This window comes from Mobula hypostoma, chromosome 4 (genome assembly GCF_963921235.1).
Source record: "Mobula hypostoma chromosome 4, sMobHyp1.1, whole genome shotgun sequence".
Classification (NCBI taxonomy): domain Eukaryota; kingdom Metazoa; phylum Chordata; class Chondrichthyes; order Myliobatiformes; family Myliobatidae; genus Mobula; species Mobula hypostoma.
Window position 1 is genome coordinate 73842376 of NC_086100.1, and position 16507 is coordinate 73858882.

The 16507-nt window shown below is 43.7% G+C and overlaps 1 protein-coding gene and 1 long non-coding RNA gene across 8 annotated transcripts in view; one reads left to right on the forward strand and one right to left on the reverse strand.

Moving 5' to 3' along the window:
- The window catches only part of LOC134345401 (uncharacterized), a 36548-nt gene extending 30070 nt beyond the window's left edge, over positions 1-6478 (reverse strand). The window contains exon 1 of the long non-coding RNA XR_010017681.1: positions 6314-6478. This is a non-coding gene — a long non-coding RNA (uncharacterized LOC134345401). The remainder of the gene's footprint in view (positions 1-6313) is intronic.
- LOC134345398 (uncharacterized) overlaps positions 1-16507 on the forward strand; it is a 44221-nt gene that overhangs the window by 1213 nt on the left and 26501 nt on the right. The window contains exons 1-4 of one of the 7 annotated variants that reach the window (XM_063046000.1): positions 6631-6930; positions 7305-7571; positions 9472-9575; positions 9773-10126. In XM_063046000.1, the coding sequence (XP_062902070.1) occupies positions 7525-7571; positions 9472-9575; positions 9773-10126 (505 nt within the window). In that variant the 5' untranslated portion in view covers positions 6631-6930; positions 7305-7524. Of the gene's footprint in view, positions 1-6630; positions 6931-7304; positions 8475-8505; positions 9381-9471; positions 9576-9772; positions 10127-16507 lie in introns of those variants that run through there. The other 6 variants (XM_063045999.1, XM_063046001.1, XM_063046005.1 and 3 more) reach the window with 6 other exon arrangements.

A 16507-nucleotide genomic window follows, 5' to 3' on the forward strand; every position in this document is an offset into this window, starting at 1 on the left:
CAATATATTTATAGTATTACTCAAATATTACTGGTATTAAATACACAATAGGAAGTGACACTTCCATGTCCTAATACATTCTGTGAGTGGATAAATAACGGAAACAGAACTTATCGCAATTAGAGATTAAAAAAGCAGTGGACTGGATCCATGTCAGACTGGGAGAGGCGAGAGTGTTGGTATTTGGGTTGTCAGGTTTGGGCAAGGTAAGTATCTGTTAAGTTTCTTCTTCTTCATTCCTCATTAGTTAGGGTATAGTTGGAGCCGTGAGACTGACTCCAGGAGTAGTCTAATAGTCCTTGTGTAAGATGTGGGAATTCTGGGAGACCTACAACCTCCCAGATAACCAGATCTACGCCAAGTGCAGCGAGATGCAGCTCCAAGGCAAACACTTTAAGTCCCTGCTGCTGCAGCTGGATGACCTTTGGCTCATGCAGGAGACTGAGGAAGTGTTAGATAGGAGCTACTGGAAGGTTGTCACAGCTAGGTTGCAGGAGGCTTGTAACTGGGTGACTGTCACAAGGAAAGGAAATGGGCAGCCAGCACAGAGTACCACTTAAGGTGCAAAGCTGAAAGTAAGACCTCTAGGGTAGTAATCTCTGGTTTGCTGCCTTTTATTTCATCTGCAGAAGCTGGAGAAAACCCACATGATCACGAGAAAAACATGACGAAAAACTCCATGCAGAGTTCAGGATCAAGCACAGTCCACTGGAGCTGAGAGGCAACAGCACTACAGCTTGGGTCACTGGGCCTCCCATAATCTAACTTGCCTATCATATTTCATGCATGTACTAAATCTATCAAAATGTCACCATCTATTTGTTCCGTAACAGAAATGAGATCAACATGCCACAATATATTACCTGTGTTATTTACTCATAGTTCAACAAGGAGTATGCAACATAAAAGCCGCATGGTGCCAAGTGTTTTTATTTAGGATGTCAGTTTATTAACTTTTGGCCCTTGAAACAGATCACATTTCTGTGAAATAATAACTATAGATCACATATCTCTTGATTTGTTTGCCCAGAGGCTTCACAGATATGGCAGAGGATTGGGATTAGGCATATCAATACAACACAATGAGCTCTCTGCTTGGGTCAGGCATTATGGTCTTTTCTGGCAACCACTGAACATTTTTACACTGTCTTCACCACCAACATCCCACAGCACCTGAACCCCTGCCTACTGCACCAGTTTCTTGGCCACACATTCATCTGCCAAATCATCCCATTCTTACCCTATTCTTAAATCAAGGATGTCCCGATCTCACAAATTTTTGGTGACTTCTGATTTGTTGTTTGAGTAATAAAGACTACTCATCTGATGCACAAATCAAGTATGAACTCTAATTTCCAGGAGAAGTTATACTTTAAATCCTTTGCAGTTTTCCGGTGAACAAGCACACTATTGTGACATCTCCACTCAAAAATCATGATAAATCAGGCATAAGCATTTACAGACATGGTAGTCATTCTTTCATACCATTCAATACTGACACTATTTTAAGTTAATCAAAAGTAACCTTTGCACAATAGTAACCTGTGAGTACCAGCTTGACTTAGAATCAGAAGAACCTTCTTCTTCAATATCTTTGGAGACATATCCATCTCAAGGATCGTGATTAGTTCAATGTTGTGATAGACCTCGATTTCTAATGCTTGGATGAAAACTTCCCACACCAAAACTATTTAATTATATTCAAAGTTGAGCTGCTGATGATTGCTAAATGAATAGCTAAAAAAGGAAATGAAACTGTTTGCACTGTAACCACAAACTGTTCAATAGAGGAACAATGTGGGAGTGAGACAATGTGGAGAGGACTGTGTGAAGTACCTCAGAACTTCAGCTAACTGAAAAAAATAAAGACGAGATAAACTGATCTAACAGAGATATAGCAATGTAAGGTAACCATTTTCCAAGATTTTCCAAATTAGGAAGATTTTATGATCACAGCAAATGGTTAAGAAATTCCAGAATAAATTATGTAAATATGCAAAACAACAGCACCCAGAAAATGATTATTCCTACATTGCTATATCTCTGTTTGTGGGACCTCACTATAGACCAGTTGACTACTTCTTTTCCTATAATACCATTGTGATTCAAATTCAAAAGAACTCCGTTGACTCTGAGGCACTTTGCCACATTCTGACAAATGTAACTTAATTAACATATAACCATATAACAATTACAGCACAGAAACAGGCCATCTCGGCCCTTCTAGTCCGTGCCAAAATAATGCAAGTTCTTTTTCTGAAAATCATTCAAGAATTACTTGGGTGCCACACTGCTGAGGGGATGAACTAAATTTTGGGCTTTGTGAAGCAAAAACCGCAGTCCAAGATTATTCCTGGCATATTTGTGCAGGTGTGACATGGTAGCAACGGAGACTGCAGAAATATGCCGTGACATCAAATAGCAGAAAGTGCTTACTTATTTGAAATTCTGTTATGGGTTAGTGGTGTCACCTGCAAGACTGGCATTTATTGCCATTATCTTTGACAAGTTGAGTGTGAGTGAGCCTTGTTCTTGATTCACTGAAGTCCACGTGGTGAGTGCATTCAAACAGAGATATCAGTAAGTGATAAAGGAACATTAATATGTTTCTATAACTGAATTATACAGTATGTGACTTGGAAATGAAACTGCAGGTAGTGGTGTTCCTGCTTCCTTTGAACTTCTCTGTTGGAGAGGGTACACTTTTGAGAGGTGCTGCTACAGATTGACCGAACCACGTAATAGCACTGCATTTTATAGATGGCCTTGAGTCTGGGAATACTGCACAACAGACTGTCAGAAGGCCAGCCCTAAAGTCCTGAGGGCAATACTTCGTGCATCATGCTTCAGAGAGAAATGCTCCAGTTTCCTTTACAGACAATTAACAATGCAATCCCTCAGAGTTGTTGTGAGTCTCATATTTATTTATGAAACGGTGTCTGCAGTGTGCACCAGCTGCAAAATGCAATGTTTAAAGGAGCTGGGTGCACATTGAAGATGTTTTAAATGTAATCACATCGCAGACATAGTACTAAAGATATACTTTAGAACCAATTGTAACTCTAAGTAATCTGGTCCAGTGATGTTCAACCACTCAACAAACTGAGTTGTCTAGAATCCCTGTTCACAAAATGCAAAATAAATCAAATTCATCCAAATAGTTTATATTCAAATATCATAGAAGCAAATCAAATAGACCATCAACTGCATGGTGCTTGGATGTCACACTTGCCATTGCTGAATTTGTGTTCTTTCAGGATATCAGGCCTAGTCTTAAGACCATAAGATATAGGAGCAGAATTAGGCCATTTGGCCCATCAAGAATCCTCCACCATTTCTTCCTGTCTGATCCATTTACCTCTCAGCACCAATGTCCTGCCTTCTCCTCATATTCCTTCATGCCCTGACTAAAAAGAAACAATCAAACCCTGCCTTAAATATACCCAATGATTTGGCCACCACGGCCACCTGTACAAACAAATTCCACAGACTCACCACACTGGCTAAAGAACTTCCTCCTCATGTCCATTCTACTGGACATCCTCTAATTCTGAGGCTATGTCCTCTGGTCTTAGATAGCCCCACCATAGGAAACAACCTCTCCACATCCAGTCTATCTAGGCCTTTCAACTTTTGATAGGTTTCAATGAAGTCACTTCTCATTCTTCTGAATTCCAGTGAATAAAGGCCCAGAGTGATCAAACACTCCTCATATGGCTAGCCATTCAATCCCAGAATCATCTTCGTGAACCTTCTTTAAATCCTCTCCAATGTCAGCATATCCTTTCTTAGATAAGTGGCCCAGAACTGCTCCGAATAGTCCAAGTGAGGCCTCACCAGTGCTTTACAAAGCCTCAACAATTTATCATTGCTTATATTAGATTAGATTAGATTAGATTATGACAGTCAGTCCTCATTTATTGATATTTAGAAATGCATGCATTAAGAAATGATACAATGTTCCTCCAGAGTGATATCACAAAAAAACAGGACAAACCAAAGACTAACACTGACAAGACCACATAATTATAACATATAGTTACAGCAGTGCAAAGCAATACCATAATCTGATAAAGAGCAGACCATGGGCACGGTAAAACAAAGCTCTCAAAGTTCCGATTGACTTCCAATAGTATAGCAGGCGGCAAAAGGGAGAAACTCTCCCTGCCATAAGCCTCCAGGCGCCGGCAACTGCCGATGTATTGGAAGCACCTGACAACAGCCGACTCTGAGTCCGTCCGAAAACTTCGAGCCTCCAACCAGCCCCTCCGATACAGCCTCCCGAGCACCATCCTCTGCCAAGCGCTTCAACTCTGCCCTGGCTGCCAAGCGACAAGCAAAGCCGAGGACTCGGGGCCTTCTCCTCCGGAAATTCTGGATCACACAGTAGCAGCAGCAGCGAAAAAGGCATTTCAGAAGTTTCTTCTATATTCTAGTCCTCTCAAAATGAAAGCTAATATTACACTTGCCTTCCTTACCACTGACTCAACCTGCAAATTAACCTTTAGGGAATCCTGCACAAGGACTCCCAATTCCCTTTGCACCTCAAGATTTTTGAATTTTCACTTCATTATCCACAAATTTGGCTACAAAACTATCAATTCCATCATCCAAATCTTATGTCCTGATTCAAAAGAGAATTATACAGGGGTGACTGCTTTGATCATCGAGGTAAAAACCTGAAAGTCGTAGTTAGGTACAGCAGCTGCAGACATGATAATTCCAGTAAGAGTGACATGGGAAAATGAATCATCAGCAGCTTCTGGTCACTAGTGTTACTGCAGTCCCAGAAGCTGCTTTACATTGTTGAGACTTAAGTTAAGGTACTTTTACCCCCCTCTATGCTCTCCTTATTCAATACAAAACATGAACAAGTAATCAGCCACTTGACATGAACCAAAGCACCTCTGTAAATACGGATGAGGTTATGGGATCAAGCTGAGCTGCTCCTTGACGATTTCTCTATATATAGAAGCATCAGTTCCAGCATATAGGCTTAAGTCAAGAGAAAATTCAGAGACTTCCTTTCCAAATGATATTGATTGAAATCATCTTTCACTCCAACTCCACAATTCACACAGGACCTAGCAAAATTACATGACTAGTGACATTCTGTGATTCTATTTTAAACAGAAATAACTGATACATAATAACTACAGAAGTATGCATTTCATGGAAAAGCATGCATTTGCACCAGAGTTGCATATAACTCAGCTGCTCCAAAGATCACTATATGAGGTCGTCCTTACCCTCAGCCATTAGGCTCTATAATGAGTCACAAAAAGCTGGGGAAGTGATGATTCCCTCTTGTTAGACTGTTTGAGGTAACTTTTTTTTATTCTTTCTTACTTTTCTTCTAATATTTGTCTATCTGCGCACTTGCAGTGACTTTGACACTGTAATTTCCTTTGGGATCAATAAAGTATCTAATTATCTATGAATATTCAAACAAATGGAGATTAGAGTACACTCATACAGGCCTATATTTGAAAAATTGTTTATAGTTTTGTACAAATAAAGATAATACATTATCTTTATTAAAAGAATGGAAAGCAAAAGGCCCTCCTACACAAAGTCTCCACAACCAGAATTGGAGTGCCATTCAATGTAAGGACCTTTTCAAAGGCGGAATGGAAAATGTGTAGGACGATACAATACGTTCTTTGTAACCTAATACAACAGGAAGTGGCTGTAAATACAGATGATATCTCTTAACAAAAACACTAGACTCTAAGTATTTTGTTTTCCAATGTGGAGAGACTGGTTTTAGTATGAGGTAAACATCAAAACAACCGACCCAACACTAAAACTAGCTTGAATAAGCAAGAGGGGAATTAAAGAAATGAACAACAACCATGCAGATGGAGAAAATTCTAGCTGCAAAGTGGGTGAAATTGCATTGCATGGTTGCAATATTTTTCACCTGAAACTTAACAATAATATGATAATTAAATTAATTGCATGATTAAATTGAACATTGCTAATTAGTTGTTTTAAAATGCTAATTGAGTCCAATGGATGGGGGTGTCACGTAGATTGGACTAAGGGATGTGAATAACAATTAGTTTGATCTCCCTCAAATCTACGTCAAAAAAAATAGTTCTGCTGTCCGAATCTGAAATAAAATCTTACTTCAATAAAATGCATGTAGGAATCTCCTCAAATTTGTACTAGATATGACCCTAAGGTGAATTCCTTGCTGCGAGGATGGACCGAACATCACAATCCTATGGCTATAGCCTTGAGTTAGGGAAGTTCTTAAATCAATTACTTACATCATGATTAAAACTAATGCATGAAATAGATTGCTGACCTTTCAAGGTTGGTCTTTTATGTGATCCAATAACATTACCAGATATAAAATCAATGCATCTTGTATGAAGACAAAGATTCAAAGCATACTTTTCCCGCTCCTGACCTCACTCTGGAAATTATCTCATTCTTATATTCTTCAGAACTTGACGCCTGAGAACTTCTAGCTAAAGAGGAAACAACTTGCAAAGTTGGAAGTAAAAGATTATCTGAGCGGGTCTGAGTGCCGCTCATTGGTTTAGTAAAGAGCAGTTTCTGTATGATTTTCAGGTCAGTGTCACGTACTGTTTTCCAGTATCCGCATCTCGGAATCACCATAGGACAGTGTAAGTGTAACCACTCAATATTCAACACAAGTCACACCCCCGAGTCCACCGATTATTTTATTGTTACCGACGCTGGCGAAATGTAGTCTTGTTTAGCAGGGGTTGGACATTTTATTTGCAAGATGAAATTTTGAAGAGAGAAGGTCGGAGAACGTACTTTGGTCCAGAATTTACAATCAGCTGAATGCGTTTCTGAAAATAATTAGATAGCACGAAGAATATTAAAACAAAGCAGAAGCGTCGGGTTTTCGTTCAGAAGGTAGACAAATCTATCTTCGCTTTCCTGACAAAGGTGATATTTTATTCCTTATATTTCCTGGAATAAAAAAAAGTTTGCGAATAATAATACTTGACCAAACTTTAAGGAAATGTAGTCTTAAATGAAAACTATTCAATGTATCGCTTTAATTTCTCTCTCTTGAACGCAGTGAACCGGAGTTCGTACTTAAAACCATTAACTATTTATATTAAATGGTTACCAGGTACATTAACTGCGGTTGCAGGCCTCTGAAACTAACTGGTCCAATAATAAGGAACTGACTTGTTCCAAATGTGTCAGAGAACAAATACTTTAGTGCGACCTACGCAGATGTCCAGTTATATAATGCACATAATTACACTATGATTTCAGTTCTTTCACCTTCTCTTTTTCTCCACTCTGCCTAGCAGCCCGGGGTACTTCGAGAAGTCGGTCCTGTAAAAGGCACAGTTAGATAAGTAACCACCGCTGGACCCGTCGGATAGAATTCAATTCGCTGCAAAGCTCCTGTCGGTGGGAACTAGCGGTTCTACTTTGTGCAGCAACGACATTGTTTCGCGGATTGTTGCCGAACAGAACTGCAACATTTATCAATCTAAAACCTAAAGGCGAAGCTTCTCGGGGACCATGTTAATGAAAGGCGAGGTCCCCAGGGAGCTCTTTTTTGTTAAAAAGTGCGCTGAGTTTTACGGCTGGTTAACATGTAAAACATATACAGTACGCTCTATGGTTGTACACGTTTCCTTCTCCGTCTCAATCAAGGTTCCCATTTTAGAGAATTATTTACTTTACAAAGTGGGTTAGCAAAATTATCTGTATCTCTTAAATTTTACTCCTTCAACACATAAAGCTCATTTCTATGCAGGAAAACACCACAGCTGAGCAATATAATGTTTTGGCAATTGCATTCTTGATAATGAGACGATAAGAGCGAGTTGTCCATGAGTTCAAGATGAGTAAGGATGTATCCAGATTCACCATCGCTCAATGTTCAGAACCTTCGTGCGTGTTGTATTTGAATCCTGTTGTTATTGGTATTCTTTGCTGGGACAATTTACCTCAATTGGTGAAAGTTTCCTGTGGCAAAAGGTTTACAACCACCGACAACTTTCTTTAGTCCGCCTTTCACTCTTTGCTTGGAGTAATCTCATGAGAGATATCACAGTGACATCCTTCATTTTAATTTATGCGAGATACGTTTGAAATAACAAAAATGACAATTATTGTTCCTTCCCGCTGCGGGGGATGCTCGAATATCTAAATATTTCACACAAATTGTGGTCTTTATATTCGAGTATGAGCAAACTAAAGGAGACAAAAGATTGTTATCGAACCCACCCACTCCCCTTAAAAACTTATCTTCCGATTTAAAATCACGACCACCATGATACGTGCCGAGTGATGGAGAGTTTGGTGAACGCGGGTCATTTTCCGCAATGGACATCGGTATCAGCCTACAACCGATCCCTCGCTTGGGCTCTTCAGTTCATCCCCTCGTGTGAAACGGGAAACGGTGGAATTTTATGGATGTAATGTTAAATAAGTCTCCCAGAAAATGTGTATAAGAACAGTAAATGGTGATTAAAATGTTCTATTTACTTTAATTACAGTACGCAAAGCCGTTTATATTTTTGTACTGAGATAAAATTAGAATGTAAAAAATGAATACAGATTGCCCGGCAGTTATTAATAACTACCTAAAATTAAAATAATAAACTTTTAAACTATTTAATATATACCCTAAATTGGAACTTTCTGTTGCTTGTATTTTGTAGAAAGCTTTTCTGGTTGTACAGTAACGTGTTGCTCTCAAAGTTGGAAGTGACTCTTTCCTGACCGCAGTCGGTCTGTGCGTGTGTTAATAGGGGAGAGGAGGATAAGAGTCGGGACCTGCCCCAGAGCGAACAAGTCTGTCCAAGCTCGAGGCCACTTGTCTTCCTCTGTAAGGCAGTGTCTGCTATAAGGTCCCTCTGGTCTCAACCACAGGCCTCTCCAAATACCTCACCTTAATGATCCGCGCAATCTTTCCGAAACTTAACCAATCCGACGTGCGCTCGGCTAGTCTCTGATTCATTCCCTATCCAAGACTAAAGAATAAACGCACCTGTAAAGTGCAGTTCTGTAATAGGTTGCTTGGCCAATTCAAAAGGAAGCTGTCAAACACCCCAGTAATAATCACATTTGACCAGATGTCACAGTGATAGTGACAGCGAAGCTAAGGAGAGTCGCCGTTAGGAGAGCTAACGGTGAATGGGCTTCAAATGAACATCTGCTGCTGTTTCTCTATTAGCGGTGTCACAACTTGGTGTCCAGATCCCCATGGAAATGTTTTGAATGAGGCGAAGTTGCTGCACTTTCACGGGACAAAACACACACTGAAAGTCAGTCCAAACGCTGTTGTGTTTTTAAAAGTGACAGTGCATTTCCTGGTGATTGTGATCAATTAAAGCTCTTCTCCAACTGTTTTTAACCTCGATAATATTGTATGTTGAACTCTTGCCTCGCAAAATATGAAGAATTTCAGATGCTCGCCAATGGACGCTTATTTTTCAACTGTTTTATCTTGTCCTACAGATTAATTTCCTTTACATGCCAACCAACACAAGTATGGAAAAGAGAGGCCTCACACTATAAAGTGATTTGGTGCTTCGTTGTGAAGATGTTTGCAGTGCTCTCAGGTAATACACTAATGTAAGCTAACTGGTATTCAGATAAACAACAATTTAGTGTGTTTATACAGAATTAGCTAACTGGATTTCTTCAGTGTGATGGTGTGTACCATGCTTTCCGGAAATATATTTTGGGAATTATTAAGCTAGCTTGCTGAGAAATATTAACATTTATCATTTTAATATAATACACTGTCCCATTCCAGCGCTCCATTTTCTCACACTCTGTGGCTCAGAAATCTCAGCCCAACCCGATACAACCATTAATGCCATCGTTGGACAAGATGTTCATTTCCCTGTGGAGAATCAGTGCGAAGATCAATTTGTAGTAACATTTCAGTTACTATCCCCGGTTGATGCAGTTCTTGCCTCGCGGGGAATGAACTTGTCTGGGACACAGCACCCGCTGTACAAGGACAGACTGTACTGGAGCGCGAATGGTTCCCCGGTGCTGTCCAAAGTGCAGGTTAATGAAAGTAAACGATATGCGACCCAAATCGACTGCTACCACGAGTCCTCAATGACCACAGCGAAACAGATCTACGACTTGCGCGTGTTCGGTGAGTAACTGATAGTGTGGGAGTGGTGTGGTTTACCGGTAACCCAGGTTTCGTGGAGAGTATCAGGAGACCGAGAGAAGCCTGGTGCGGGGGGTGATCCAGGTTCGGGTCGGACTGCAACAGCGCGCCAGGCTGCGGCATACGGGCGGCACCAGCTGCCGGGTGAGGGAGGCTCGGCCCCGGCAAAGGGTGTAGGGGTAATGCTGAAACATGTGCCAGGGACTGGGTTTGTAGCTTCGGTTCAAAGTACCCGGAGCCAAGGAGAGTCCGGGACTAAGGCGAGAAATGCAGGGTTGAGGACAGTGGAATGACGGGGTCGCAGAGGGAAGGAAGGGGAACAGAGTGAGGTGCAAAGGAAGAAAGAGCGGTGGGACGAAGGGGTGGAGACGGGTGGCAGAGAGATGGGTGGGGGAGGGAGCGGATGGAGTTGTGCAAGAAGGAAAGGAAAGCCAGCTTGGGGAATAGCCGGGAGGGCTGTGGGGAGTTGGAGACCTTGGGGAGAGTATAAGAGCAGTGGTGAGGATATCAGTTGGGACTGGAGAGAGTAAAGGGCGATGGGCTGCTGAAGGACGGAGAATGGGACGGTAAATCGAGGTAGGAGGAGAACAGTGGTGAGAAGAACAAGGGCTGGCCGAAGGGGTTACGGAGAGGGTCGAGGGTGAATTAGGGGATGCGGAGACGTGACATCCGAATGTCAGTAGCTTCCAACATGGCGGAGTAGAAAATATCTGTGTGTGAATTATATTGACGTAGATGGTCACTGCAGAGCAGATGTCACACGGGATTGACGGAGTAAATAGCTAGTCCTTGGCCACTGGGTCCAAGCCAGATGGAGTATCGGCTGTGCTGGAGCCAACAGTGGATACACACAGACACCGAACCTCACTTGTGATGTATGTGGAGAGATTTCACCCACACACTCATAGATTGATTTAACATATACACGCTGACCCGCTGACTTCATCGCCCTCCCTTAACTCTTAGCCTCTGTTGTCTACTTCTGTCATCTTCCCACTGACATCCTCAACTAACTGCACCTTCCCTCCCTCTGTCTCCATACGAACCGTTGACTGGCTATTCCGCTCCATAGATGATGCCTGACTTGCTGAGTGCATTCAGAATTCACTTTACCTAATTGCCTCTTAGCTCATTTTGATCCCTTCACCCCAACCCATGTCACGGTTCGCATCGGGGTCTCTTTAAATTTACTTTGTTTATGTTACGATCCGGACCGTTGACTCCCTGTTTTCCAGTGTCCCTCGGCCTTGGTGATTTGAGGCAATTTACTCTCGGCTGAACCGGTAGCTTATAGTCTCCGGCTTTCAGCTGTTCGGCGTGGGAGCATCTGTGAAGTCACTAAAGGTACTGCGTGCCAGTGTCATCTGGCCGGAGCAAGCCTAGTCTCCGCCCGAAGCGAGTGCCGGTAATTCGCCTTTTCTCACCGGAGCACTCCTGTCAAGTTACCTCGCCAAAGCGAGCCTGCAAAGATTCCCGTCAGTAACCCGCCGGAGGGAATCAAGAACCGCTGTCTACTGTTCCTGGGGCGAGTCGAGAGCTCGCCACTACCCGGAGGCTCTAAGTTAAGTCCCGACCCCGGCGGCATTCACGCACCGAGTCAAAAATCCGGCACTGAGTCTGACCCTGTGGTGCAAAAGCGTGGGACGGAGAAGAGTGCTGTCGTCATTGGAGACTCTATAGTCTGGGAGCAGACAGGAGATTTTGTGGACGTGAGAAGGACACCCGCTTGGTTTGTTGCCTCCCGGGTGCCAGGGTCCGGGATATCTCTGACCGGGTGCACGACATCCTGGTACGAGAGGGGAAGCAACCAGAAGTCGTGATACATGTTGGGACCAACAACATAGGCAGGAAGAGGGATGAGGTCCTGAAGTGTGAGTTTCAGGAATTAGGCAGAAGGCTGAAGAACAGGACCTCAAGGGTGACGTTCTCAGGATTGCTGCCAGTGCTACGTGACAGAGATGGTAAGAATTGGAGGAGATGGCAGTTGAATGCGTGGCGGAGGAGTTGGTGCAGGGAGCAGGGTTTTAGATTTTTAGATCATTGGGATCTCTTCTGGGATTGTACAGATTGGATGGGCTGCACCTGAACTCGAGGGGGAACAATATCCTTGCAGATAGGTTTGCTAGCATGGTTCGGGAGGGTTTAAACTAATTTGTGAGGGGGATGGGACCCAGAGCGATAGGGCATTGAAAGAAGTGCATGGAGTAAAGCCAGATCTGACATACAGAGAGGCTCTGAGGAAAGAGAAGCAGAATAAATGGTGTAAAGACAGTAAGGTAGAAGGGCTGAAATGTGAGTACCTCAATGCAAGAAGCATCAGGAACAAAGGTGATGAACTGAGAGCTTGGATACATACATGGAATTATGATGTAGTGGCCATTACAGAGACTTGGCTGGCACCAGGGCAGCAATGGATTCTCAATATTCCCTGGATTTCAGTGCTTTAAAAGGGATAGAGAGGGTGGAAAAAGGGGAGGAGGGGTGGCATTACTGGTCAGGGATACTATTACAGCTACAGAAAGGGTGGGTAATGTAGAAGGATCCTCTTTTGAGTCAATATGGGTGGAAGTCAGGAACAGGAAGGGAGCAGTTACTCTACTGGGGGTATTCTATAGGCCCCCTGGTAGCAGCAGAGATACAGAGGAGCAGATTAGGAAGCAGATTTTGGAAAGGTGCAAAAATAACAGGGTTGTTATCATGGGTGACTTTAACTTCCCTAATATTGATTGGCACCTGATTAGTTCCAAGGGTTTAGATGGGGCAGAATTTGTTAAGTGGGTCCAGGATGGATTCCTGTCACAGTACATGGACAGGCCAACCAGGGGGAATGGCATACTAGATCTAGTACTAGTTAATGAACCGGGTCAGGTCACAAATTTCTCAGTGGGTGAGCATCTGGGGGACAGTGACAACTGCTCCCTGGCCTTTATAATTATTATGGAAAAGGACAGAAAGAGGACAGGAAAATTTTTAATTGGGGAAGGCAAATTATGAGGCTATAAGGCTAGAACTTGCGGGTGTGAATTGGGATGATGTTTTTGCAGGGAAATGTACTATGGACATGTGGTCGATGTTTAGCGATCTCTTGTGGGATGTAAGGGATAAATTTGTCCCGGTGAGGAAGATAAAGAATGGTAGGGTGAAGGAACAATGGGTGGCAAGTGAGGTGGAAAATCTAGTCAGGTGGAAGAAGGCAGCATACATGAGGTTTAGGAAGCAAGGATCAGATGGGTCTATTGAGGAATATAGGGAAGCAAGAAAGGAGCTTAAGAAGGGACTGAGAAGAGCAAGAAGGGGCATGAGAAGGCCTCGGCAAGTAGGGTAAAGGAAAACCCCAAGGCATTCTTCAATTATGTGAAGGAAAAAAGGATGACAGGAATGAAGGTAGGACCGATTAGAGATAAAGGTGGGAAGAAGTGCCTGGAGGCTGTGGAAGTGAGCGAGATCCTCAATGATTACTTCTCTTCGGTATTCACCAATGAGAGGGAACTTGATGGTGAGGACAATATGAGTGAGGTTGATGTTCTGGAGCATGTTGATATTAAGGGAGAGGAGGTGTTGAAGTTGTTAAAATACATTAGGACAGATAAGTCCCCGGGGCCTGACGGAATATTCCCCAGGCTGCTCCACGAGGCGAGAGAAGAGATTGCTGAGCCTCTGGCTAGGATCTTTATGTCCTCGTTGTCCACGGGAATGGTACCGGAGGATTGGAGGGAGGCGAATGTTGTTCCCTTGTTCAAAAAAGGTAGTAGGGATAGTCCAGGTAATTATAGACCAGTGAGCCTTGCGTCTGTGGTGGGAAAGCTGTTGGAAAAGATTCTTAGAGATAGGATATATAGGCATTTAGAGAATCATGGTCTGATCAGGGACACATGGCTTTGTGAAGGGCAGATCGTGCCTAACAAGCCGGATAGAGTTCTTTGAGGAGATGACCAGGCATATAGATGAGGGTAGTGCAGTGGATGTGATCTATATGGATTTTAGTAAGGCATTTGACAAGGTTCCACACGGTAGGTTTATTCAGAAAGTTAGATGGCATGGGATCCAGGGAGGTTTGGTCAGGTGGATTCAGAATTGGCTTGCCTGCAGAAGGCAGAGGGTCGTGGTGGAGGGAGTACATTCAGATTGGAGGAATGTGACTAGTGGTGTCCCACAAGGATCTGTTCTGGGACCTCTACTTTTCGTGATTTTTATTAACGACCTGGATGTGGGGGTAGAAAGGTGGGTTGGCAAATTTGTAGACGACACAAAGGTTGGTGGTGTTGTAGATAGTTTAGAGGATTGTCGAAGATTGCAGAGAGACATTGATAGGATGCAGAAGTGGGCTGAGAAGTGGCAGATGGAGTTCAACCCTGAGAAGTGTGAGGTGGTACACTTTGGAAGGACAAACTCCAAGGCAAAGTACAAAGTAAATGGCAGGATACTTGGTAGTGTGGAGGAGCAGAGGGATCTCGGGGTACATGTCCACAGATCCCTGAAAGTTGCCTCACAGGTGGATAGGGTAGTTAAGAAAGCTTATGGGGTGTTAGCTTTCATAAGTCGAGGGATAGAGTTTAAGAGTCGCGATATAATGGTGCAGCTCTATAAAACTCTGGTTAGGCCACACTTGGAGTACTGTGTCCAGTTCTGGTCACCTCACTATAGGAAGGATGTGGAAGCATTGGAAAGGGTGCAGAGGAGATTTACCAGGATGCTGCCAGGTTTAGAGGGTAAGCATTATGATCAGATTAAGGGAGCTAGGGCTTTACTCTTTGGAGAGGAGGAGGATGAGAGGAGACATGATAGAGGTGTACAAGATAATAAGAGGAATGGATAGAGTGGATAGCCAGCGCCTCTTCCCCAGGGCACCATTGCTCAATACAAGAGGACATGGCTTTAAGGTAAGGGGAGGGAAGTTCAAGGGGAATATTAGAGGAAGGTTTTTTCACTCAGTGGTTGGTGCGTGGAATACACTACCTGAGTCAGTGGTGGAGGCAGATACACTAGTGAAGTTTAAGAGACTACTAGACAGGTATATGGACGAACCTAAGGTGGGGGCTTATACGGGAGGCAGGGTTTGAGGGTTGGCACAACATTGTGGGCCGAAGGGCCTGTACTGTGCTGTTCTATGAGTCAAGTCCCAGCCCCGGCGGCATCCAAGCACCGAGTCAAGTCCAGGCCCCGGTGGTCTGTGATTCCTGCCCTACCCCTCTGTCTGAATCCTTTCTCTGCCCCTCTCGCCTCTAGCCCTTGTCTGCAGCCCTTGCCTGCACTTCAGTTTAGTTTTATCGCCAGAGCTAGATGGGTCCTGTCTGGTGTTCTTTCATGTTGGTCTTGTCCTCGCCTCCGTAGGGTAAGTCAGGCCGTCTTGCCATTGCCCTGCGGGGGGTCATGAGTCCCGGCCCTATGTCCTGTACCCAAGGAGGGGTCCCGACTTTGTGTTCCGTGTATGTGTCCATGGTTCCATGTACCTGCTCTTCTGAGACCGAGGCTCTGTGTTCCCATGTTCCTCCTCTCCCTAGACCATGTCATGTCCTTGCCTAGTTCTGGGGTCCGAGCCCGGGGCAAGACCCAGGTACTGGGTCCTTGCCCAGTCTCTGGCTCAGAGTCCATACCCTAGCCTCTTCATGTCTCCTCTAGCTTTGGGATCCAATTCTGAGTCCTAGCCCAGACCTAGTCCCAGCCTCGTCGTAGTCCAGAGTCCTCGTCCAGTTCGTTATTCCTGCTTCGCTCTCCAGGTATCAAACAACAAACTCAATCTAATTAACCTCACAAGATGTGTCTTGCATTTGGGTCCACATTTGCTCCAAATGCCCCACCATTGTGACACCCCATTCCCAAATCCTTGCCTTCCCTCTTTGTACTATCATCCTCCATAACACTTTCTCTCCATTTGAACATTCTCTCTATTAATTTCCTATCTCCAACTCTAAGTCACTAACCCACTCTTCAGTGCTTTCCTTCACCAAGATCTGACCCCTCAACTAACCTTTATCTCTCCATCACCAACTCCCTCCCCCTGGGCATGTGGCAGTCCCAGCCATCAGTGTTCCAGACTGCTGGCCATCCTCAAATCCAGCTAATCTGAACCAAACTCCTACTTTTTTTTTCCTCACATCTGGACTTCATCCTTGAGTCGCTACAGAGAGTAAAAAAGCCCTCTTCTCATCATGATCCAGTGACAAAGGTCCAGCATTTGTCATTGCCTCTGAGAGAAGCTGCTCACTAAGAGGTACAAATATTATAATGTTGAACCTGTCCATTCTGACATGATGGTAAATATGTCATTATCTGTGGCCTCCAGCGATAATACAGGTAGTGTGCAGGCAGATCGATCAGCAGTTCAGCATAAAGAACATTCATAAAGAAAAGAGAATGTAGGTA